The sequence below is a fragment of the Lampetra planeri genome, chromosome 12 (genome assembly GCF_965212315.1).
Source record: "Lampetra planeri chromosome 12, kcLamPlan1.2.h2, whole genome shotgun sequence".
NCBI lineage: Eukaryota > Metazoa > Chordata > Hyperoartia > Petromyzontiformes > Petromyzontidae > Lampetra > Lampetra planeri.
In genome coordinates this window covers 6524996-6551528 of record NC_136118.1, presented here as the reverse complement: position 1 = coordinate 6551528, position 26533 = coordinate 6524996, and the positions used below count along the sequence as shown (strand labels likewise).

General features: G+C 41.8%; 1 protein-coding gene across 3 annotated transcripts in view; it reads right to left on the bottom strand.

Annotated features, from left to right (window-relative positions):
* LOC144721584 (VPS10 domain-containing receptor SorCS1-like) overlaps positions 1–25280 on the bottom strand; it is a 79616-nt gene extending 54336 nt beyond the window's left edge. For all 3 annotated transcript variants that reach the window (XM_078599315.1, XM_078599317.1, XM_078599318.1), the window contains exons 1-3: positions 24553–25280; positions 19943–20010; positions 2197–2296 (exon numbers count right to left, since the gene is read on the bottom strand). In XM_078599315.1, the coding sequence (XP_078455441.1) occupies positions 2197–2296; positions 19943–20010; positions 24553–25011 (627 nt within the window). In that variant the 5' untranslated portion in view covers positions 25012–25280. The remainder of the gene's footprint in view (positions 1–2196; positions 2297–19942; positions 20011–24552) is intronic.
* Positions 25281–26533: the final 1253 nt, after the last annotated feature.

Here is a 26533-nt window from a genome sequence, read left to right as displayed (position 1 = left end):
ATGTATGTTGAACTTCTTTCGCACTGTACTAAGCCAACCGTGCTAATCGGAGGTGCTTTTGTGAAGTTTGCAAGGAGTACCAGTTCAGATATCATATCCCAGTGACGTTAGCCATGGCCATGAATCTAAATGAGGTCACTGGGTTCACAGTGCAGTACACTAACCACCACGCCACCACTCCATCCCAGATATGTCACAAGTTAATGGGGGAGGGGAGGGAAGGGTTTGAAAGTAATTTGCAGTAAATAGTACACTTTCTGATTAATCAAACCAATTTGATGATATCATTGCATTGGTATTTTTTTGTTTTATTTCACCAATGTGAGCATATATTTACAGTAGATGATATTGATCATTAAAATCCACCAGGTAACAATCGACTTGGTTATTTATCTTTGGAATGGAGAGCTGACCCCGTTGCATTGCATACGTCATCGTCATTGCACTCCATCAACCTCTGCTACCTCTCTCAAGGCTGCGTTGCGTCTCTCTCAGGGCAGCAGACAGCAAACACCGGAATTGCTGTAATTCAACACAAATGCCTACTGCGCACAGTCCGAGTAAGGACCTTAACAAGACAAAATTGGTAACAAAAATAAAGCCTACCTCAATAAGAGCTACACTGTAGAAATCCATATTTTTTTTTCACAGAAAAGACTGATGCTTTGTTTTAAGTATTGACTTGGAATCATGAAACCAGGTTGTTTGGAGGAGCAGGTCAGATACCCTTCACATTACAACAATTTACGATGCAATTCAGGAACATATATGAGCCTGTTTGTCAGAAATTGGTCAAACATGCCCAATAGGGTTACTAAATGAGGACTCAGTGATTTGCTGTCAGAAAATCGTATTTTAATTTTGTCCAAAACACACATTGTAAACAGAGAAATTACATCATTACACATTTCTTAAAATTATTTTGAATCATCTTAGTGTATCTTTAAAATCCCGTTTAGCTCCAATATTCAAAAAAACGTGAAGTATAAGCAGCAGTGTGCAGTAACAAAAATATCCCTGCTTGCCTCAACACAGCCCGACATTCAGAGGGCAAACACATTTCGGTAAACAATGTGTGTCAGCCATATCGCAGAAAGGAGATTATTAACTACTCAAAAAAATAACGTTTTTTTCCCCTTTACATTATTCAAAAATACATCAAATGTACAAAATCTACCTACTTATAACATAATTACCAACTGATTCGTGGTAATGACACATTGAGATGTGCACAGCTGCAGTCTCAAAACACAACGGGCAGTACTCACCCATAACTAACACATTGTCATTTAGGCTGCAATTCATAAGCAAAACAACTCTGTTCTTTAAATAAGGACGGTCTAATTGAAGGTAGGGTGGAGCAGTGATGGAGTGGTTGGTGCACTGTGCTATGAACCTGCAGCCCTATGTTTAATATAGAATACAAAATGAGCAGGCACATAAGTGAAACTCTATCTCACATTGCAATGAAGCATGGGATATCTCTCTCTATATGCAGTAAACACGTCCCGCTTCAAGACTTGAGAAATAAGTTCCGTTATTATTCACAGCAATGGGGAGCAGTGACGCAGTGCCTAGCGCGCTGCGCTATGAACCCATCAGCCCGAGTTCAATTCCCAGCCACAGCTAACCTTAGCGGCGAGCGATTCCCTAACCAGTCCTGGGAGTTCCCTCCACCAATATGCACTGCCCGACATGGTGAGGTATGGTCCAACAAACACCCCGATGGCCCACATGGGGATGAGGAGGCATTCGACCAGCAGTGAACAGACAAAGGGCTGTATAATGATAATTGTTTTTTTACCCTTCTATCTGGCAACAAAACTGACACCTTTTTTTACAAGGAGTCATATTTACATAGACCACAATACCTGCAGTCATAATGCAAACAAAAAACATAACTCTGATAATGTGCCTTTTGGCGTCATCTGGTCCAACCCATGTGAGACTAGGCTCTAAGGAAAGCTGTCTCGGGTGTGGACCAATCAACTTCAAGGACAGTGCATACATTATCGGAGTTATGTTTTTGGTTTGCATTATGACTGCAGGTATTGTGGTCTATGCAAACATGACTCCTTGTAAAAAAGGTGTCAGTTTTGTTGCCAGATAGAAGGGTAAAAAACCAATTATCATATTTTTACTGGCAAATGAGGTTCCAATGGGGCTGTATACTATTAACTGATGGCATCGACCAACCTTCTTTTTATTGCTGGGGCAGACGTAGAGGGCCACCAGGATGGCCTTGGGGTCGAGTTTGTCTGTGAGCTTCGTGTAAGATGCTCCATAGTTCGTAGACCTGCAGAGATTGGCACAGAGTCAATCCTAGACTAACAAACCACACATTTGTACAGCCATAACCACTCAGCTTCAAGTGTGAGTTTCAAGTGTATTTGTTTAACCATGTCAGAACTCAGGAGACCAGGAGTTTCATTTGAAAGAATGATCTGGGGTATTATTATGCACATAACGGGTGACGATTGCTATGTATAATCAAAAACTCAGCATTGCAATTTCCATTTGGACCTTGATACTGGCACACCATTGCCTACTCTTGTGAATGACATCATTGGATCTTTTCCATCCACTGCGAAGCAGACAGAGTGTATTATATCGTCCATAATACAGATTTTTTTTTGGGTAAGATAGCGTGTTTACGCGATCGCGTATTTATGCGATCTGGATATTTACCCCGAAAGCCTTCATGTTAAACGTATTATATCGGTTATAACACCAAAAGTATTAATCAGGGTGGCCGCCGGTATACGAACCGTTACCTCTGCAACAAGCATTGAACGGGCTACTGCGAGGCCACGTCAATGCCCCGAAGCTTCTTATAACAACGATTAAACGCTAACAACCCTGAAGTGTGCGACCTTGATTAAGGCAGGAGCATATGCAACCTCAGGGGTGCACGACACAATCAATGTGAAACAAACTTGAAACTATAAGAATTTAAAGGGGTGCTGAACCTTCAATAAGACCCCTTAGGCACCCCTCCCCCCTTTCCCCACACGCTGTAGGGCTGCATGTTAATCAGGGTAAACATTCAATTCAAGGATATTTTTTATTTTTTTACATTTGTGGTGAAAGTTGCTGACCGTTATTTGCTGAAGGGGTCATGTGGATTCATCACATACAACATATACAAGTACTGTATAAACGAATTGATTCCTGCTCACACTTCAATGCAATGCAATGCATGTTGACTTATATACAATTCGTTCGAAATTAATAGATAGCAATTGATGAATGTATGTATCGTTAGACCCCGACTGATCATATCACATGGCAATACGTGAATTTACAAAAAACACAGACGAATAATAAACACAAAATAGTTGACTGCCAAAAATTATTATCATGAATGAACGCATACATCCATGCTTAATAATGCATAAATAATACGTAATATCTTCCACATAATACTAAGAAAGTTATATATAGCATTCATTCGTCTGTTTTATTTTTTACACGTTTCAACAGAATTGAGGGCAATGGACATCAAAAAAATCCCTGGCAACCACTAATGCCCGAGACGAGAGAACTCTGCTGCTTAAACCACACAACGCATTCAAGGACTTTACATTGAGCGAATCCCTATTGAGCTCAAATGCGCCATGACCCCCGCCCGCCTTTTGCTCGAAGCGCCGAAACGCGTTGATCCACACTGGCGGATTGTCATCCCCCACCCACTGAGCACTCCAGCCTCCATTACGTGGCTCATTGCCGAGGCCGCATGGACGGGCGAAGACCACTCACAGCTGTCTAATGTAATCAAGAGTCAACCCCCTTGCAGGGGCTCCGTTGTGAACGGACGCGGTGAGGGATGTCCCTCCACGCGTGAACGTCCTCAAAAATCATCCGGCCCTCGGACACGATTTTGGTTTTCCAATGTCTGACCGTGCAGAATGGCCGAGCAGGTGTGTGACGTGAAAGAAAATGTCAGCAGACCCAATCTATTTTAGGCGAGGATAGGGCTTCGTTTCTCGCTATTTTTCCGGGTCGCTGGTAGACCGGAGTAGGTGGTACGTGACCAATAGCCACGGCCATCGTGAGAGGTATCGTGGATGTGGTGGACCGGGCACAGGTATATTTTTCTGAGTCACCAAACCCGAACATACCGAGCTGAAACTATTAAGTCTCTGGAGATAGAGCTCAAAATGTAACGAACAACATTTTCAGAAGGGCTGGTTGATACGTCATTTTTTTTTCTGTGTTTAAATATAAAAGGTTAAAGGTAACCCTCCAATCTTTTGCTCACGCCACTGCTGGCCCCCCTCGAGAGTATTTTGGGCTACTCTCCCATGCTGGCCACACGTACCAGAAGATGTGGGAGTAACCCACACTTTACCCCACCACACTTGACCTGCCGATTGTACCCATTTATACTGATGGGTGGACAGAGGTGGGGGGGGGGATTGAATAAACTCACATATTTCAACTGACACTATGGGAGATCGAACCAGTGATGTCTGGATTGCAAATCCAGTGTGCTAACTATTACGCTGTGGTAGGTTCCCTTTTAGAGAAGGGCAGAGCTTAATTTCACATTAAATATATTCTGGGTCACACTGCTAAACTGGAGATGACCGGGAGATGGCCATGTGACTAGTTGCCACAGCCATAAAGAGAGGTATAATGGATGCGTTGTCCCGGGTGGTGCAAACATATTTTGAGCCCTGAAGAAAAAATGCAATAAAAATACGTTATTTTCTGAAGAGCTGGTTGATGCAATTTTTTAACACTATATTTCAATGTAGCAGCTCTTGAATTAGTGATACCATTCCAATGTGTGTTTGAGTTGTACCGTGTGCTGATCTGCACGATGTCCAACGATTCACTTACTTATGTCGGGAGTTTCGTCAGGAACTGAATTCCCACGTGGAGTAAAATGTGGGGCATTGTGCCAAACAACCACGTGGTACAACACAAAAAAAACACATCGGAGAGCTATACAGCACAACTACGAAAATCTATGCATCATTCTTTAACTAGTTGTTTGATGGTAACAATAAGTCATGGATTTTCTACCCATGGATGAGCAAATCAATGTTAGCCCTCTGGTTAAGCCAATGTCATAATAAGTTGCAAGCCACGGCGGGTGCGAGTCATCTCTGACCGTTTGGAACCAATACGGGGGAGTATTTAAAATAAATGCACCACAGCTGCTGCCTTTGGGAATATATTTCCCTCAGCAGCACAATGTGCACATGATAAATATGTAAATGTTTGCAATAAATAAAAACAATTACTACAGCGCAAGACACCACCAGAAAACACTACACACGTGTCCGTATAATTGGAATGAGGGAGCAATATGATACAAACTTAAATAGCGGACAGTTTTAACTTCAGCTAAATTTGTTTAGTGTATAGATCTATAAATTACAGAGCTGTATGTAAAGTAGTGTAAGACATTAAAATATAACTTTGAATAACATATTAATAGATTAAGTTGCTATTATTATTTTTTTAAAAACAGTCGCTATTAAGTGTTCTCAAGACTTGGGGATCCAGAAAATTCCGTCATTTATTATGAAGATAAAAAAATTGGAGCACTTTACAGAATATTTTTTAAGAGATAGAAATAATGTACTCATGTACTGTTTGATACACTTCAGGGCAGTTTTTTTGCACAATCAAAAAATGTGTATATAATACGCTACATACATTCTACACAAATGCACAAAATATTGTGCATATGCAAGCGAAAAGTGTTTTTTTTAACATGAATACACTTTTTAAAAAATATTATACATTTTTTCTCACATTTCAAAAATAGTTATATTTTGGCCACCTGGCTTTCTTCAGAAAATGCATATCCTCTAGATTCCATGAAAAGAATCAGCAGTCAAAATGTCCACTTTTGCCTTTATTCATACACACATACGTGGTTTTTCTCTCTCGACTCGACAGCTGCCACACACGCTCACAAATGCACATCCATATATCATATATGGTATTCTGTTTATAGCATTTGGGTTGTATAGTGGCGCAGTGGTTTGCACGCTTCGGTGTGCACCTGATGGCCTGCGTTCAATACCCGGCCACGGCTCGCATCAGTGGCGAGCAATATCTAAACCGGATCCTGCCCCAGCCACCCTTCTTCACCAACCCGCACTGAGCAGCGTTGTAAAATATGATCAAACAATTCCCATGACTGACACAACACGGGGAAGGACTCCTATGACTCGTGGATTAACAAAGGGCTGGGGGAAAAGATATAATATTAATGAAGGCATTTTATCCGCAGCACACCTAATCCCAAGGCAAATATGTTGCTGAGATCGTGTCAGGTTGCTAGGCAGTGAATAACCATGGGGTTTCAGATAGATGTAGGACATTCTGAATGTTCTACTCAAGCCCATGGAGTGTACTGTGCGCCATGGTTAATATGGCGTACGCTTTCCTTTCAACCGCTAATTCGTGTCCCACCCTTTCCTTGCGGACACGGGAGAATGCATTTGACGAAACAGGCACCCGGTTCACATTGTCGATGTAGTTGTATGGCCGGATGTTGAAGTGGGGACGCGGGGGTCCCCCCGGTCAGTCAGTAGCCGTTCCGGAAAAGCCCCCCCCCCCCAGGGATGCCGGAATCATGCTCAACCCAGAAGCTGACCCCACAATCACATCCAGTGAACCGCAGAGTGATCAAGGAGAAGCCTAAAAATCAACAGAAGCAGGGGGGGATAAGCTACCCTTCCTGCAGCATACATGCTCATAATTGCACAAGGGTTTTCCATTGGGCTTGTTAAACAGTGCAACAGAACAGCTGTTGTTGTGTCTTCATAGACACACTGAACTGCATAATGCGACCACAATGGCCACAATTAACAATTTAAACTCATTCATAGCGATGAAAAGCGTACACTGTACTCAAAAATATCCCAGCATACACCCGCACTGTGTATGTTATTACGAAGTGAATCGAAATGATCGATGACCGCTTCCTTCGCCAAATGTATTTAGTGTTCTCTATGACGACCGCCAGATGAATGAAGCATTGTTTCTCGCGGGCGATGCTTCCCCACTGAGTCGCTCACATCAGGAGATTTTGCAAATTTCAGCGCTGGATAGCAGCACTCATCAGACACCGCAGCTGTATAGCGCTATGGTGGTGATATGTTAACTACCTCGCCTGGTATACAGAAGGTCGTCGTGTTCGATCCCGACCCTGACACCTGTATATTTGGAGTGTTATCCCCGTGTTTGTGGATTTTCCTCTGGGTCCTCCGGGTTTTTCCCTCCACATTTAGAGAAACGTGCGCTTACAGTATTTGGCTGCTGTAAATGTCCACGTGATAAGCCACTTCGTTGAGCAATAATTTGTGGCCAGGTCGCCTCTGAAAAATATCTATATAGCTCAGTGGACCTTACCTGGTAAAATAAAAAAAAGTTTTACGCCAATTTGACTTAAATTGTTATATCATTAACCCTATTACCACAGCAGTGGTTCTTTGCATGCTGCGTTACGCACCTCCGATTAGCACAGTTGGCTACATACGGTGCAAAGGAAGTTTAACATACAAACACAGCAAATACAGTGTTAGTAACGACAGCGCTTCGTCAATACACTGGTGGATGAAGGTCTCCCTATGGGGTATGTTGACCATACTTCTCCATTCTGGTTGGTGCAAGTGCATATTGTTTGGGGACTGATTCAGACTTCAGACATCACTCGCCACTGATGTTAGACTTGGCCGGGTATTCAACTCAGGGCTGCCACACTCATTGCTCATCGTTTCAACTGCCAGTGAGTGATCTCTGTATCACAAGTCTAGTGTACTAACCATTGCATCCCGGCGTCATCCTTATTTTTCATTATTTGAATTAACTTGTAATAAGAATTACTCTTTGGTTCATTCGGTAAATTCACGTGGAAAGAAAATAAATAAAATAATATAATACGACGTTTCGATTGCAACACAAGCAATCGTCATCAGGTAGAAAACAAACCTAGCAAACTTAGAAATACAAGAGTAATTCCTGCAGTCACGAAAGCTTCAAATCAAGTTTGTAATAGGAACTTGGTGACTCGATGCAGTCGATTTCCACGAGGTTTATTGTGTTAGCCAATCAATAAACCCCGGCAACAACACTCTCCAAATAGAAATGAAAGGCGCTAAACAAGTGTAAGTTATTCTTAACACATTTGAAGAAAGTCAATATTTAAATCTAATTTCCACAAACATGTACAACTCAAACAACAAAAAATAGGGTCTTGATTGTTAGCAGACTACATCCTGCTTGGCTCATTGTTGGGTGCTGCAACATAACCTTGACTCCAAAAATAATGCGTCATCGAACGCAGAGCGAGGGTCGCAATGTGGCCAAGGGCAGCGTGCTTTCCGGTCGTTGCAGAGGCTCACGGTTCAAGGCTTGTAGCTACCTTGGTCAATGCTGCGTGCGCGTGTTAACAAAAATATGTATATGCCGTCTGCTTCAAACGTCCTGCGACGATCATTTGCGCCAGTGTCACAGTCCAAATCTGCCAGATTTGAAAGTTACCCACAAATTATGTAATTGGATAAAAACATAGCAACATTACCAGAGCAACTGTGTCTGTCTGTGAAACACAGCTTATTTGCGGTAACCTTGTGCTGTGAAATGGCAGGGAAAAAATGTACTTATATCAATGATTAATTATTTGGCATCTCATTTTCAACTTTTTCAAGAAACTACACCTGCAAATGAGCTTCATTGACTGACCTGACAAACCATCAACTGATCAGGTCCATCGGACACCACGGGACATATCCCACAGTCTACGAATCTTCAGCGCTCAACATGCAAGTGCCGCGTTTACCACGCCACCGTTATTGGTATTTTTTTTTAGCATTAGGCATAAAAGAAGAGCTTGAATGCAGAAACAAATCAGATCAAAGGGGCTGACTGAGGCACACAATTCATCCTTAAGACCAGAAGGTAGCCCCTCGTGGTTCATCAGAAATATGCTTTAGAGGTGCTATGAATTTTCTGAGAACGAGATCTACCCACCAGACAAAAGCCTTGTCCTTAAGGTCAACCCAATACATTTAGCCGGTCTCCCGAGCAGTCACCCTCTATTCTTTCCGCATTTCAAATTGCTTCATGAATTCGGTTTGTGTGTGGCCCAAACTGCTTCAGTCGTCATTTAAAGAGTAGAACAGCATTTTTAGATTCATTTATTTTTGTCTCAGTATTAAAATAGACTTCACGAAGATTAACCTTTTCCTTTCATATATATACGAATGAATGAAGATCTTTATATAGCCCAAGTGACATATCATTGAAAGAGCATGTCTGCAAAGAACACCTGTACTAAATACAATGTCTATTCTTTGGGTCTTTCGGTAAAGCCACGTAGATAGAAAAATTATGATAAATATATCACGTTTCTATTGCAATACAAGCAATCGTCATCAGGTGAAAAATGTAGCAGGATTTTTTTTCCACCTGATGACGATTGCTGTGTTGCGATCAAAACGTCGTGATATTTTTTTTTATATCTACGTGGCTTTACCGAAAATACCCAAAGAATATTAATTCCTGCAGTCACGAAAGCTTTAAGTCAAGAATATGTCTAGACTACAGGGTGTTATGTGCCAAGGATCATATTTGGTATATTTATTTACCAACATAAATAAACTCTATCCTGCTCTCAGTCAACTATTTATGCAATCGTTTTGACCCCGATCAGCCTTCAATAAAGGTTCCAGCTACATACTCTGTGTTTTATAATTTTGTCCTCAACAATTATTTAGTTTGACACATTTTGATAAAGCTGACTTCTGTTTGTTTTCATATTTCTATGAAGCCCAACTTTTCAACCTTCTATGTTAATATTTTCAGTAATTTCCTGTCATTATTTTCAATTGCTTGCGAGATGTTACATACCTCACCTAGTATACAGGAGGTTGTGGGTTCGATCCCGACCCTGACGCCTGTATATTTGGAGTTTGCATGTTCTCTCTCCCCGTGGTTGTGTGGATTTTTCCACGGGTCCTCCGGGTCTTTCCCTCCACATTTAGAAACACGCGTTTAGAGTATTTAGCTGCTATACATTTCCACTTAAAAAGCCACAAAATATCTATGCAGCTGAGTGGGCCTTACCTGGTCAAATAAAACAATGTTTTTAAGAGTACTACATTGTCATCAAATCTGATATGGCTCAGACTTTCTATATTTTATTTATGCCTTTTACTTCCCCAATCCAATTTCTGGAACATACCTTGTGTTTCTGTGAATAGCATTTGTGAAATCACATCTCCGTCTGTGACACTTTTCTGACTTGTCCTTATTTGCTTCATGCAAACTCATTGTATGAGTGGTTTTAATAGTTTCTATATATTTTTTTAAATCCCAGCCTTGGTCTTCAAAAGCTTGGATGACTGCATCAATTTCCACAAACTCAAATGCCATTTCATAGGCTACAAAAGCCAGGCATGATGGTATTTATATTTATGTAATTTTTGGGAATTTGATTTATAGTTTGTATATTGTTAATGGTAGGCATTTTTTAAAATCGAAATCCAGTTTTCTTATATGGTAGGTTGAGCTCCAAAGTGGGCATTATTCAGTTCCATGTGCTCTTCACAAACAATTTATATACATTATGATCGGCTAATGGGTCTGTAATTATTATAATCAATTTAGACTCCCTTATTAAATACGATAATGACTGAGGCATCATTCCATGATTGAAGTACAATATTTCATTGCTGTGTACATATTTAGGAAATAGCTTCAATAGTATTATTTGGGCAGGCTAGTTCTCCTTCATTGATGATATCCACAGATATTTCATCTTGTACAGGAGCTTTCACCTTTTTCATAATGGGCAGTGGTTTTCTGCTCAGTTGTGACATCTGTAACCATTAGAATATTATTTTCCTTTTTTACCAACGATGACATTCAACAGTTCGGCAGAGGCACATTTGTTTAACAATACAGTGAGGGCATTTAATTCAAATTCTCAGCATACGAACGAATCAACATTTTACATTACTGTACTATCATAAGCGCCCAATTGAGACAACGTTTTATATCGCTCGGGGTTTTATGCACCATGTGGGTAACTTTAGGTGCCAGTGCATGTGACTGAAGTTAGTCTACATATGCAAAACACCATCTGCCTTGCTTTTTCAGCATTGGTCTCTTGTTTTATTACAAGAAATATAACAGAACCATTTGCATATAATTTGGCATATTCAATATTCCTCCATGTGTAGCCATTTGGATTTTAAATGTGAGTATAAGTGAAAGCAAGTGTGCGAGTATGGTGATGAGCAGAGGCATTTTTATTATGGACATAGCTATATTTCAGCATTTATCTATCGTTGATATACTTCGATAGGAATTGCACAACATATTTTAATTAAGCATTTGAAAAAATCGCCTTTGGAGGTATGAAAATAAAATATGTTTTTCGAACTGTTAAAAAAAAATTGTTAAATTTCATGTTGGTTTTTGATTACGGTGCTCAAAATTATTGAATAAGTCCTTTGAGAAAAGGCAATATCCCTTTCTTTGTAGTTCTCCCTGTAACATATAATCACTTTGAATTTGGCTTTATTCCACACAGGAATAATGGAGCACCGGGGCATGATGGTAGACACAGGTGCGTGCATGCTTGTCATTATATTCCACGACTAAGAAAAGCATTTGAAAATGATGACAATTAGGAATGCATGCGAGTACTCTGTCAACATGCCCGGGCTTCCTGGCAATGGCTGGAATTGATGCTCTGTCCACATGGAATGCTGCCACGTTGGCAGAGATACCAAATAAATATTTCAGCATTGGTATTCACAAAACCCAAGAGTTTCAGAAGAAAAAAACGTGGGTCACATTTTGCCCGATTAGCTTTCTATTTTATTGGGATTACAATTTTTTCCCCCAATTTAGTTAAAATGTCTAAAGTAATCCTGTTAAAGCAAGTGTTATGCAGTTCAAATCCTTTCCACCATTTCTGTCATTCACAAAAATCCAGAGTTGTGCTCTCCATTTTTGTTCCACTTCCATCACCAGAGTTTAATGTGGGGTATACTGTATGCAGACCTTAATACAATAATAGGCTTATAAGGTCTGAATGTCAATGTCATTTATAGCATCACGCTTGAAGGGTGAATGCAGAGCTTTTACCAGATTAACTCAACAAATGCTGTCCCCGCCGGCACTTAGATTTCAACGACCACTATGACGAATACGTCATCCCATACTTCATACTTGACACGTATGTCAGCAATTCTGCTTTTTAACAGCAGCCAAAGGAAGCAGAACATGATAAATTTAAAGTATGTAATTTGCACACCAAAGCCGTGCAGTGATTGAGAATTCGTGTCAAGGTGCCTCAAATATACAAACTATTTTTTTTTAATCCAGAGCTGAACGATCATGTAAATCTATATACGGAATGGCATATTTTCACAGTTGGCGTCTAATGCCTCTTCATATCGCAACAGCCGTAATGGATCAGAGCAGGCAGGAGACATCCATTGCTGAGCGCATTAATGATATTTCACAAAGGAGTGATTCTAAGAGTGCCAATGCCATATATTTTTCACCAAGGCTCACCTTACAAAATGGTCTTACATCTTGAACCAATGTGTCAAGTAGCTGTTGCAAATTAAGGTAGCAATGTTTATATAGTCCTCGTTCATCAAGAAATATGTTAACAGTCAGGATCAAGTATCACCTGAAACACAAAAAGTGTGTGGCTATTCTGGGCAATACTTCAAAATGTACACGTTTAATACAATACACGTTCTTAAAACAGCACATTTTAAGGTGCTAATTACGTACTTTAAGATTAGCCATCTCATTTTCGCAGCAGTCAATTTTGTACTATGTATTAATATGTTGTTATCTGTTGCGTAGTAGTAGTAATCATAGTGTACTGCTATTTGTCAATCCGGTGCAGGATGAAGGCCTCCCCATGCCGTGCCAGCCATAAGAGTTGGTTGCAAATACTTCTCCACATTAGTCAGCCCAGGTTGATGAAGGGGGGGAGGGCCAGATCTATTCAAAATCACTCGTCACTGATGTTAACCATGACCGGGAATTAGACTCAGGTCGCTAGGTTCATAATTCAATGGGATTGCTGCTGCAACACCACTCCACCTATTGCCAGTTAGCATCACAACATTTACATTTTGTAATATATTTTGGCATTTTTGATGTAAAAAGATTGTAGTGGGATTTGTGTGGAGTGGTCCATAAGTTGAATTTAAGAGCAAAAAAAAATCGATGCATGAACACACACACGTTCATACATAGCTCTACACATACAGGGGTGTTTGAATGAGTAAATATAAACAGCAACAAATAAATAACACTCCACGCACATGACAATGTTTGAAGATTCATGGTGATTCCTAAAGAATAATGATTCTTTTGTTGCACATGATTGAATGCAAGAGGCTGCACGACCTTGTACATATCTAAGATGAATAACCACGAGGAATTCTGCTTGAAACATTTATGAATTTCAAACGATACAGTATTCACAGATTTCACTTTGAATATTCAAATCCGATAGAATTAATTTAAATCTACCATGATTTTATTCTTATACGCTGCACTCAAAAATTTCACCATGATATGTGGGCAGCACTAAACACTAAACAGTCTTCATACCTGATCAGGCTATTAGAAGCCATCTGTCTTGGCAGAGGTAAGGGCCAATAGATTACAGTTTGGCATAATTGTTTTGCATGGTGAGCTTTTATAATGGCCTTATAAATAAACAGCAGAAAATAACAACTCACCGGACTCCATTAATATGAACACTGTGCATTCATAAAATAATAATACACAATGACAGACACTCAGGCAAATGTGACAGGAACTACAGAAAAGTTAAGCATTACGATCAGGACATTAAATGCTAATATCGTAGGTACATATACGTTTAAATTAATTCTGCAGCTTTACTTCCCAAATGGGGTCAGTTTATTTCTAATTTACATGGAAAACAATAACGGATTCCCACTCAATTACACGCATGGGATAGCCACCCGTCCCCTGATTATGGCACTCAGCAATTTGTGGAAAATCCACGTTCCTATCGCAGGGGCCAGTATTGTCATATGACAACCACGGCTGACTTAACCACAAAGTGGAACTCATTTTATTGACCCTAGAGAAAGGAAAGGCTGTGTCAACCGCCCCCCTGCCACCCCCCAACTATGATTTGAACTCGGAACTTTTTCTTTAAAAACTATAGGTTTTTATTTTTTATTTTACCAGGTAAGAATGGACCTGGCCACAAATGATAGCTCAACGAAGTGGCTTATCATGTCGAAATGTATAGAAACAAAATACTCTAAATACATGTTGATTCTAAATGTGGAGGGGAAAACCGGAGGACCCGGAGAAAAATCCACATGACCACGGGGAGAACATGCAAATTCCAAATGTACAGGCGTCAGGGTCGGGATTGAACCCACGATCTCCCGTATACCAGGCAAGGCAGTTAACATCTCGCCAACATGGCACCCGTCTGCTTCTTCCCTCACAGCGCTGAACTTGGAATTTCCTTATATCACCCATTTTCCAAAGTTCTTATATAACCTTGATCAATTCAAGGATCACATTAACTCCAATCTATTACATCTTAAGTTGTGCTGTTTGTTGCTGGTGTTTGAAGCCTATGGACATGTGCATAGAAACTGTGAGAAGATTTTAACTGGCAAGCCACTTATTCTAGTGCAATGTCACCCAGTTGGTTATGAAAATATATTTTAGAATACATACAAATAACTCCAAACTGATTAGACAGGGCAGCCCTATTTTAAACCCATTCAATGTTATTTTTCCATTTCCATAAAATACGTTACATTTGTTATGTATACAGTACCATAATAATGACGAATGTCTTTGCCAGACATACCTTTTGAATAGTCTGTTCATCATATACATTATGTATTTAAAGTAGAATAAATACAAATGGCACTCTCGTTAGCATTTTAAAGTCCGTATGTCTAGGGCAGTGTTATGTTTGATGGCAGCCTAGAGCAGTGATAGTGTTGGGGCCTACTCTTTCATTGTGCAGTATATTTAATGGATTCCCTTTGTTGATGTACAACCAACCATGCCCAAAGCCAAACACTCCATTGCTGTTTACCATAGTTGTTCCAGTTCTAGGTTTATAATGTGATGTTCAAATTTTTAATCTAAATCAAAGTAAAAAAAATGGTAGTACGGTAATACACATGGTGATGTCATGGCTTTAATTACCCAATTACACTACAGTATAGGATTCATCATAGTTGCTACAGACAGCATTGCGTTTCAACTATGATAGGGCAGTGTATACATGTGTAGTGACATCGGGGATGTCACTGTATGGTGTCGGCCTGAGGGGGCCACGGCGTGCGATGCACCGTCATCGCATACACCCCGTGGGCGGGTGTGGTACCAGTCCTAGCGGGGCTTGGTGGGCGCTGGAATAGCGCGGGCACCACGAATAGCGTGTAGTGCGGGCTCCCACAAGGGGGAGTGGGAGAGTGTCAGCCCAGGGGCAGGGTTGCCCCGGGCCATGGCACTCTGGTTGACCCCGTAGACACGTGATCTGGAGTGTCCACATAGAGGCCCCCAGGTGGGGGGGGGGGGGGCTAGGGGGGGATCACGTGTCCGAGGAGAGCTGTCGAGAGGGAGCTGGAAGGCTCCAGGAGGGGGCGGGGCCAAGGGCGGAGCGGCCCCGACCCATGAGAGGATATAAGGTGGGTCCCTGAGAGAGTCGGGGTCGCTGCATTCTACAAGCTGGAAGCTCAACGTCTACAAGCTGGAAGCTCTACGGCGTACGAGGCAAACACGTGGTCGCGGCGGACCTGAGTGAGAGGGTCCGACCCTTCGTAGTTGTAACTCCTCTGTATAGTGTAGTTAGCTGGGTGCTCACCACCCTAGGCTGTATCTTGTAAAGGGGCAGTTACCCCTTTGTGTTACGTGTTACAAATAAATGTGTTGCCTCTAAAAGGAACAACGTCTGCGACTCGGTTGGACCCACTACATATGTTTAAGGGCTCCTCAAAACCCGAGGCTGTAGCTGCTAAATCCCCTGGGTTAATGCGCACCTGCATGTCAAGCAACAAATAAATGTATCAAATCACGAACTGCTGTATTCTTGATAATTGGTTTTTTACCCTTCTATCTGGCAACAAAACTGACACCTTTTTTACAAGGAGTCATGTTTGCATAGACCACAATACCTGCAGCCATAATGCAAACAAGTTTCAGTTTTGTTGCCAGATAGAAGGGTAAAAAACCAATTATCATATTTTTTACTGGCAAATGAGGTTCCAATGGAATAAATGCTTACCCCGAGCTCTCATACTCTGATGGTGCATTGTCTTTGAGTTGTGCGCCTTTTGGCGTCATCTGGTCCAACCCATGTGAGACTAGGCTCTAAGGAAAGCTGTCTTGGGTGTGGACCAATCAACTTCAAGGACAGTGCATATATTATCAGAGTTATGTTTTTTGTTTGCATCATGGCTGCAGGTATTGTGGTCTATGCAAACATGACTCCTTGTAAAAAAAAGGTGTCAGTTTTGTTGCCAGATAGAAGGGTAAAAAAACAATTATATTTTTTACTGGCAAATGAGGTTCCAATGGTGCTGTATTCTTATTAGCGTTATTTGCTGATAGTGTCCAGTTTTCTTGTAACGCCAGGCACGGTTTCTGCTTCATCTTGTCTGCTGCTAACCACGATCTTCTCCTGCGTAGAGGACGGTGATGGTTAAATGTCTGACACCACCCTTACAGCATTTGTGATTGGAACGTAGCCGGCTAATGTCCACCGAGGATGTGGATCTATGAATTTACCTCATGTGCTGGTGCTAGGTGGATTGGGCCTCCCCTGGGTCGACTCAGCCTCAAATGAGTACCTGGTGCGATGTGTAAACATCGCCAATAGGGAGATAAAGGCGGCCGGGCGTGGTTTTGACCACCCAACCCCTCGTGTGCCATGCCAGCCTTCATAGGTGCTCATTAACAGCACTTGCCCCAACAGTCTGTTACGGTTATATGGGGGATCGTTGTTTTTTACATTGCAAATCTGTGAGGGATGGTGATTACTTGGGTGGCCTTCATCTGATGATGTCATACAATTTCATATATTCATTTCCATTCCCAAACTTTGTAAAGCACATCTTAAGATGAAAAGAATGAGAGCAAGAGATTATGAATGCTGCATTGATAACGCAAACATATGACCGACATACACTCATTAAACATATGCATTGCACGAGCAGTCGAGTAACAAATGTGAAAACACATCAAAATGATGAATTTCTATTTCATTGAAATTCCAAATGATCGTACGATATTATTCTTTTTCTCTTTCTACTCCGCAAAATAATATTCGACTTGGTGGAAAAATATTCCCTGAGATCACAGCACTTTGAGAATCGCAGAAAGCATCGCAGACATCTCAATTTGCACCGTCATGTTGCCACAAAGGCCTCTTCAGTGGCCCTGACAGTAATGAAGTGGCTTGGGTCGTTAGATCAGGCCGGGCGATTCCCTGCCCATGGAGCTCTCGTCGGGCTAACCGGCTGGCGATTGCCCAAGCCCAGAACACCACGAGCAACTCCTGCATCCCAGCCCCTCCCCTCCCCCCACCTTCCCCCCCACCCCTTCTCCATTAATCACTCAAAACAACACCCGCCGTTCTCTGCTATTCACAAAAGCCTGCGAAGCTCTGTGAGCACTTTGTGCTTCGCGCGGATGTGGCTCTAAAAGGTCTTCCCTGATGCCACTTCTTTAGCGTTTCTCCATTGTTCAATAGCCCCTGCTTAAAACAGGCATGGCTCCAGTTAACATGTTTTATTTCATTTATAATCCACTCCTCCCCCTCCGTTCCCCCCAGAAGCCCACCATGCCAGCTTGATACATGTGAATAAGTCACTTGTCTGGAGGTTTACCAGGGATACTTACTGGCATTGCCAAAAACCTCATTAAAAAGTCACGGATGGACAACTGTGATCAGGCCTGCTCGCAGCCTTTTTCTGCTACAGAGCCAGCAAAAGAGGTATGTTTTATAAGCCCTTACTACCTTATGGCCAATCAGACTACTTCATCACGTGACAATGCATATTGGACATGCATGTGTTCTATATGTTTACCGAATGTAAAAAGACGACCATAACCGTGGTGTTGGTTACAAAAAGTGTCACATGAGTATCCGAACGTGATACATTAAACCTTAATTTAGTTTGCATATTCAGATCACATATCTAACCCCTTTTGTCAGTCAATGTTGGTTTTGTGACTCCAGTTATAGGGAACCACATACCACATTGGATTTCCCAGTCTCAGTTCATGTGGTCACGTGAATTCATTGACACACGGTCATTGGAATGGAAAAGCAACACGCAATGATGCATCAGTGCTGAGCATCCAGCAGCCCGATTCTTCAGAGAAACTGCATGGACTGCATAGGCCCATCTGGTGGCAAAAGCACTGATGATTTCACTGTCATTGTAATGCAATTAGCAATTAATCCACCTGCCCGTGTCACCTGAGACTGAAAAACCAGATGTAGCGTAGTCTCACCTTCCCCAAACGGATGCCACGAGCCACCCACTGTCTTCGGCGTGGATCTATAAATCAAGTGCCAAAATAACTCCCAGCCACGTCACCTGTAGCCACGATGGTCATTTTGTTACATTTATAAATCCTATACTCGTATTTGACCGAAGACTGGAAGTGGACTGGAAGTGTGATTTTATTTTCTTAAAAAACAATTAAACGCTTTCATGTTGCATTGCAATGAAATGAAATTTGCATTTCATAATGCGTTCACACAATGCGTACTGCAGCAGAACCAGTTAACAAGGCGTTCACTGATTGACTTCGATGCAACTTATCACGTGGCTTTGGGCATAACCGTGTAAGAGAAGCTCATTGGTCAGTGGAGTTGCAGAAGTATTTTTTTTTATCACTTTTCACATTCATATTGTTTCTTCATTACACAGCACTGTATTGTTTGCCTGCTTTACTTTAAGCTCTAGGTACTAAATCACAAGCCATGGACACAGTCAGGTTTACCAAATGCATTCTCCAGCTATGGCTACCAAAACCTTTTTTGCTGCATGTTTGTAAAAGTGCACAATTTTTTGACAGTGAATAATATGAAACACAACGAAACACATGAATGATTTACTGTTGTTTATTTGTTTTTTTTACTCGTCGAGGCCCTTAAAAATTAAATAATAAATGGTTTATTATCGTGAGTATACAAGTCACAGTTAAATTGTGAAAGCCTGCAATAAAATACTTCACCTCAGTTTTATACTATACCAAGAAAACTACATTGGCGAACAAAGAAGGGAAAAGTAAATGTATTGGTGTGACTGGATATTACCTGACGAGTCTTCCGAAGGAAGATCAAAAGCACAGCACAACTGTTCACGTTCATAAATGTTCTTCCAAATACAGTGTGCACACATACAGCCATCGTGTTACTCCACTGCTGCATGAGGGCATTTCCCTGCCCCGCAGGTCGTGGTGGCTACTTGACAATACTTCAATATGTGGGTGAGTGCTGAGTTGGTGAAAGTAGGGAACGTCGATACGGGAGCATATAAGTACAGTACAACATTGGATTATGCTGCACTGCCCTCTGCTGCCAACCACGTAGCCCCACAGTCAACGATAGTTATGCATTGTGTTCACCCATCAAAGGACTGTGGAGAATTGAGTCTAAAAAAGAGTCAACATATATGAATGACATTTTCTTATTCTCTTATATACAATTAACTTGGTATCACTAATGTTCTTTAGAGTGACATTTTTACGTCCCTCCATCAAAAACCTTTTTAAAATCATGAAATGGCAAAATTGTAACGTTGTTAGCTGTCAGTGCCGTCAAATGCAAAAGGACTAATAATAATAATTATCATTGGTCCGCTCTGCGTATCTGTCGTGTCACCTGCCATCTGGGATTCCAGGTCTTACTCACCGCCACAAAGAGCTGTCGGTGACACTGTCCACATTGCTGTCGACAAATTTAGTCAGGATCAAGATGACCTGCATGGGAAAAAGTGCACATAATTCAGCTTGGCAGAATTGAATTGTAGAGTCAATGTACTTCATCAAAGCCACAAATAGTGAACTCTCTGATGGGTTACAGTTTCTGAGCGACATGACAAACATCACGGTAAACAACATACGGTACAACTCGACAATCTTATCAGAGAGTTATGTAGCACAACCGTAACAACCTACACGATAGTGAACTCTTGACGGCAAGAAATGTTATCTGCAAAACCTGGTGCTGCCGATTGATGAATAAATCACAAAGTTAGTTTGAGCCTTAGCCGTTGGTATGAAGTTATGTGAGTGTGATGGATTCGGTCATGATATTTACTCCTGTTTCGAAAGAATTTGCATTCCATCAAACATTTTTTGCACATGTAAAATGTAAAGGCTCAGCCGTGCAATTTCTTTCAAATGCCACTGCCAGCGGCTGGGCCTCCACTATAGTGAGCTCTAGAGAACCCCTCTAAGGGGGCATTTGGCTTGCTCTTCCATGCTGGTCAGATGCCGATCTACTGTGTTGTACCCATTTAAACTGAACAGAGGCACGGCATAAAAAAAAACTTGCCCATTATTTCAATTGCCGTGCTCAGAGAATGAAATAAACTGTAGACCTATGAATTGCAAGTAAAATTTGCTAACCATTACACCATGGAAATATCCCATCTTCACATCAGTGGTAGTTAAATGACACATTTTTTGATGATTGGCTCTCACAAAGCCATTTTTTAACAGCTGCATGGATTTCAATCAGTCACATGTGGGTCATGCAGTTATGATAATAATACATAAATCTACCACTGTATCCCTGCCAATATATTATTAAATGATGTTACTTAACAAAAGCATTCGCATGTGCCATGTGCAACTGTAAAACATAAAAAGAGTATTAAGAAGCTGCCCAAATTAGTCATTTGCCACAGCTGCCGTGATTGAATAGTGCCACAGTTTACCTATAATAAAATCCTGTTACTGTACAGCTGATGTTGCAAACAGCTCTTTCCTGTGCATAACTTCCTATTCTAAATACAAATGCCAGACGGAAACGAATAAAAAAAACTTTTTTTTCTTAACTTTATTCAGTTAATTCTGTCCGTAAACAATATGCAGTCTGTTAACCATCTTAATAATACAATTCCACGAAATAATTTTGCTAATTTGTCTTTTATATATATAGTACATTAATTATCAACGTACTACATATATATAAAGAGAGATATCTACACATACCATATTATTTAAGAAATATATTCATTGCTAAATTACATTGCAGCATAGTTAGATATGGTGGCAGCTTGGGTAGGCCTTCACCAGCAGTGGATTGACCATGGCCGATGATTATTAATCTATAGAAACGTTAAACAGTGGTTAACATTGCTTAAATGTAAGTATTTGTAAGGAAGCCAAAACATGTGTGTTGTTTATTGCATTAAACAAATGGGAAGCAATAATCCTTAAAGTTCCATTGTGTGCTTTCAAAGGCATTTACTGTGACTGGAACAAATTTTAACACAGACCTAGTTAATGTTTATCTTTCAAGGCTACCATTACCTGACCACCATAAATTATATAAAATTGATTATTAACCCAGTACATTTGCTTGCCAGAATATTTGATATGCAAAATGCAATGCTATTCATCCAGTGCCAAATTGGTGTAATTATTTTGTTTACTGCTAAAGAACACAAGATGAACGATAATTGAGGATTGGGATTAGATTGCACAATGCAGAGTAAAATACACACAAGTGTCTTGTAGCAAAGGCCGCTCAGGATTTACAGCCTATACAGGCAACCTCCAGCCAGTAATTAGGTCATTATTTACGTGTCTTGCTTGTAAATTTGTGAGATTACAGTGTTCACCATTTACGTCTGTAACCATCAGTGGTCCATCTTTAAATGCAGGTACTTTAAAATATATAAATCTAAATATATCACGTCTCTATACTTCCAGCCAGAAGCTCATCAGGGGCAGGGTGGGGGGGAGAAGGGGAAGAGCCCCCCCCCCCCATGCGAAATGTTTAGACACTATTGCATGTCATAGACAATTTTTAAGATTAGTCATGAATGTTGTTTTTAAATAAACGATTACTAGCTAAATAACCACCCGAGAGTCCATCCATTGAGGAGATGGAGCCAATAAATCAGCTCATGTGTAGGCACCAAATTAAATATTACGGCGCAGGATCATAGGATATTGCAATGGCTTGGGGAGCCTCCATCCAGCAGTAGATTTATCACAGCCGATGATTGACTACTTAAATAAGCCTCCTCCAAACGGTTTCGATGCTATAGGCAAGCGCCTTACAGATGCTGTTGCAGGTGGAATTCAGTACAGATTGCTATAATTGTTTACATTCTTGAAATTGTAGAAAAACACGTAGAAATATGAAACCCATATTTTTTGGCAATATCTTCATAAAAATGCCATTGTTGTAATTGGTTTCAAATGGTTTTATTTTCATACACAGAAATGTAATATAGCGCTGGGTGATTACTTTTAAAATCCTAAATCCGGTCGAGATAAATTCTGCACAGATGTTAAATAAGCCATACAGCAGGATCATAAAGATCACATGATTATTTATAACATATTGAGAAAAAACAGTTTTAATTAAACCATTTATCACCAACATACGCTACAGGTAAGGAAATGAAATTTAATTGTTTATGAGAATTAAGGTTGATCGTTATTTCTAAACGTTTAAAAATGTTTTTCTTAAATAACAATGAAAAAGCATGGATTTACCCAGGCAGGCGATTAATAATGCTCTATAAATTCAAAGTGGCCTTCATTAATCAAGCAGGGTGGCTGCTTTTGCTGAAAATGCATGTATTCATGACATTATCGTGGTTTCCCGTGACCAATACCACATGAGTTAAAATAAAGAGAATGAATATGATTCGTTTCTTTCCTCTAATTCTATAAGCAAAATTATTTAATTCCTTGGTGGCAGGCGAATATGCAAAACGAATTCTTTGGAAATGTGGTTCCGTATCATTCTTAACAATACGCTTATTATAAGTCTACATTTAAAGCGCATATCTGAACATTTTCCCATGATGGGCAAACGCTGCTGGCACAACTCCTCACGAGTTTCCACTTCAGTGGCTATTGCTCCCATTGCTGTCATGTAAATAAAAAAACGTCCCCCACCCTTTCCACCAATAAGCATTGTTGAGCAGTACTCATCTTCAAGATCCCCAGTCAGTGGAGGATATGTCAAGTTCCCAAAATGTGTAAATCCTTAACGTTGTTTCCCGTGAATAGAGGATGGAGCCATTCACCTGTCTGCGCTTATTTAACCCGCCCCATTAGGATATGTGAAGAAGAAGATAATGATGAAAATGATGATGGCCAGGGCTCAATTTCTCACTGAATAGTTTCCAGGTTTTTGGTATACTAAAGTGACTATTAGCCAAAGTCATAGTGAGAGATATACTGGATGTGGTGTAGCGGATGCGGTTATTGACTCGTACAGACCAGGCTAAATGAAACTATGCTGATGATGGGCTAAGTCGGCCCTTGCTAAAGTTTGAACTGAAATACAATTTGTAGACTAAACTTCTCCACTAATTAGCCTTCGCCAACCTTCTGGTTTTGGTATACATATATTTGCAAACTCTTAACATGAGACTAATGCAATTTAGAACGTGACGGCTGACCATTGCCCTGAGTGAAACCAATAAACCTCTGCCGCAATTTTGGGAGACTCAGAAACCTAAAATGTTGACTTTCGAATGTTTAAAATTCTGAAATCTTCAGGCAGTTAAGGGGCAACTCAGACTTTCCGTATCTTCAGGCAATATGAATGCCAACTGTCTGCATTTTCAGGTCATCGGGAAACATTTTAAGGCAGTTTTGATGAATTTCCAACCAGTCCACCACCTGAGTTTCGAGTTGTTCCTTCACTGCCAGGAACATTTCCTGTGATTTTCCTATTTTTTGTCGAAGAGTAGACCAAATTTCAACTTTCTGGCCCTGATGAAACATCATTACTGTATACCGTAATTTACATGAATCACTCAAGTCATGATCTTTTCTATTCCTTATATAAACTGAATGTTCAGTACAGCCCTTACACACGGGCAGAGCGAGAGCTAACTACCTATATATGTATTCGAATAAGCAGATGAAACACGGTCAGGGTTTTATTTCAGCCAAGTCGGCAACGAGGAAAAATATTTCTGCTCCCAACACACCACGTACAGTTTCACTTTGCCTGTGGCTACTAATCACGTACCGACTGCAGTCTATCGTACATTCATTCATGATTACATTTATAACGCGCACAAATTAAACTTCAAAAAGGGCAATTCAGAGGCTTGGGTGAATTGAAGACTTCATATTCCGACAGGACGATAGCAACGCTGATGTGCGCAGCAAAAGAGGTATTCAATTCCAGATGACTAGACATGCGACAAAGAACCGAGCAACATTCATTGATAAAAATGTTTTAAAGCCCTGCGCACACGCCCGGTACACACACGCATGCCTCACTACTGGCGCACATGGGCAAAAAAGGCCACTCACGCTGCTGTTGTCGCCCGTCCAGTGGACTATCGCCTGATTGTGGGAGCCGTCTCCGGCCAGCACGAACGAGCTGCTGCTCACGACGCCCCCGGTCTCCCGCACGGAGGGCACTCCGAGAGGCAGCCGAGGCAACGCTCTCACGCGCCGCGGGCGCTTGGGAGCCCCTGGCTTAGAGTCCGGCAGATCCCGACGGAGAATTGGTGCCGCTGATGGCACGACCGCCGCTTCTGACGATGAATGGGGGGTGAGTTCCCCTTGTCGCCAGATAGCAGCACCGGCTGCTGTGGCTGCGCTGACAGCATTGCTTTCCGCCAGCACCACCAGCAGCAGCAGCATCAGAGGCGACATCGTCACCAGCAGCGGTGGCAGAGTCCCCACGCTGAGCCGCCGCGCTCCGCCGGGCGTCACAAGCTGGACCGGAGCGCACGCAGCCCGGCCGCGTTCACATCTCCGGCTCATGTGCGTACGTCGGTCGGTGTGTGTGTCTGCGTGTATGTTTATCTATGCGTGTGTGTGAGTGTGCATGTCTGGCTGTATGTATGTGTAGTGTGTCTCACTGTGTATTGATTGTCCGTGTGTGTCTCTCTCTCTCTGCAGCTCCCCTCTCGCTATCCGCCTCACTCCGCGCAGCGAAAGTGTTAAAAGCGACGCGGCGTCCGTGTCCAACACCCACCACCACCAGCCCATCCAACCCAACCATCAATCCACCGACCCAACCACGGTCCCCTCCTGTGCTCGAGCACGTCCCCCTCCTCTATACCCAAGCCCCCCACCCACCACCACCACGATGCCCCCACCATTCCACCCACCCCGAACGTGCGCGCCCCTCGCTGGCAATGCAACCCCCACCACCTCCACCCCCCATCGGCCACTATTGCGCCCCCCATCGGCTAACATTGCGCAAAGGAACGGGGGGGGGGGGCTCGTTCGCTCGACACGATGCGCCTCGAGCAGATGTTTTTTTGCACGATTTCTCGGGGATGAGCCTCGTGTAAGCGACTTTGTCCCCTAGCCCCCTCTCCACCCGCCTCGCTCTCGACGTTCCTTTACATAACGCCCGGCGTTCGCTTCCAACAAGGGTGGCACAGTCGGGTTTTTTAGAATCGGGTTTAATTGTCTTTTTATATTAAACCCGATCATCTGAGATTGGGAGAAATCCGGTTTAATTGGTTCTAATTTCAGAACCGCACTTCTCAACGATGGGCTTCATCCATTCCAAGCTAAGGAACTCACTGGCGCCCACGATTGTGGAGAAGCTCGTGTTCATCAAGACCAGGGGTCGGCAACCTACGGCTCCGGAGCCGCATGCGGCTCTTTAGGGGCTGCTTCTTGACGATATGTACGTTGTACATAGATGCATTGCGGCTCTTGAAATACTGAATTTTGTACCGAATTGGAAAGAAATGGCTCTTCTTGTTATTTTGGTTGCCGACCCCTGATCAAGACCAACCTGCCCGCCGCATTCTACGACTACACCGTGCCCGATGGCCCCCCGAGTACGATAGCAGCACCGACGAGGAAGCAGCCTAAGCCTATCAGAGTTTCGTATTCATTAAACCAGGTTTTAATTCCCCAAAATCGGGTTTAATTGTATTAAAGAAAAAAACCCGATGCCTGCCGCTGGAAAAATCGGGGTTTTTCCACCCATGGATTCCAAGCGCTCGGGTCAGGAAGGACACAAATATATGAAGCCGAACTATATTATGTCCTCTGCACAATATACATACGTTTCAGTCCATCAGCCTATTGGCTTTCCCGACCAATATTATCAAGCAGAATTGGTTTAAGGAAACTATTAGCAGGTTTAAATATTCTGCTTTTCATTAGCAGTCAGGCTTGTTAAAGAAAAAAAAACATGCTGCTGATTGAACCTGCCTATGAGCCAAAGTCATAGTGAGAGTTATACTGGATGTGGTGGAGCGGATGCGGAAATATTTTGCTGGTCATTGACTCGTACAGACTGGGCTGAATTAAACACTGC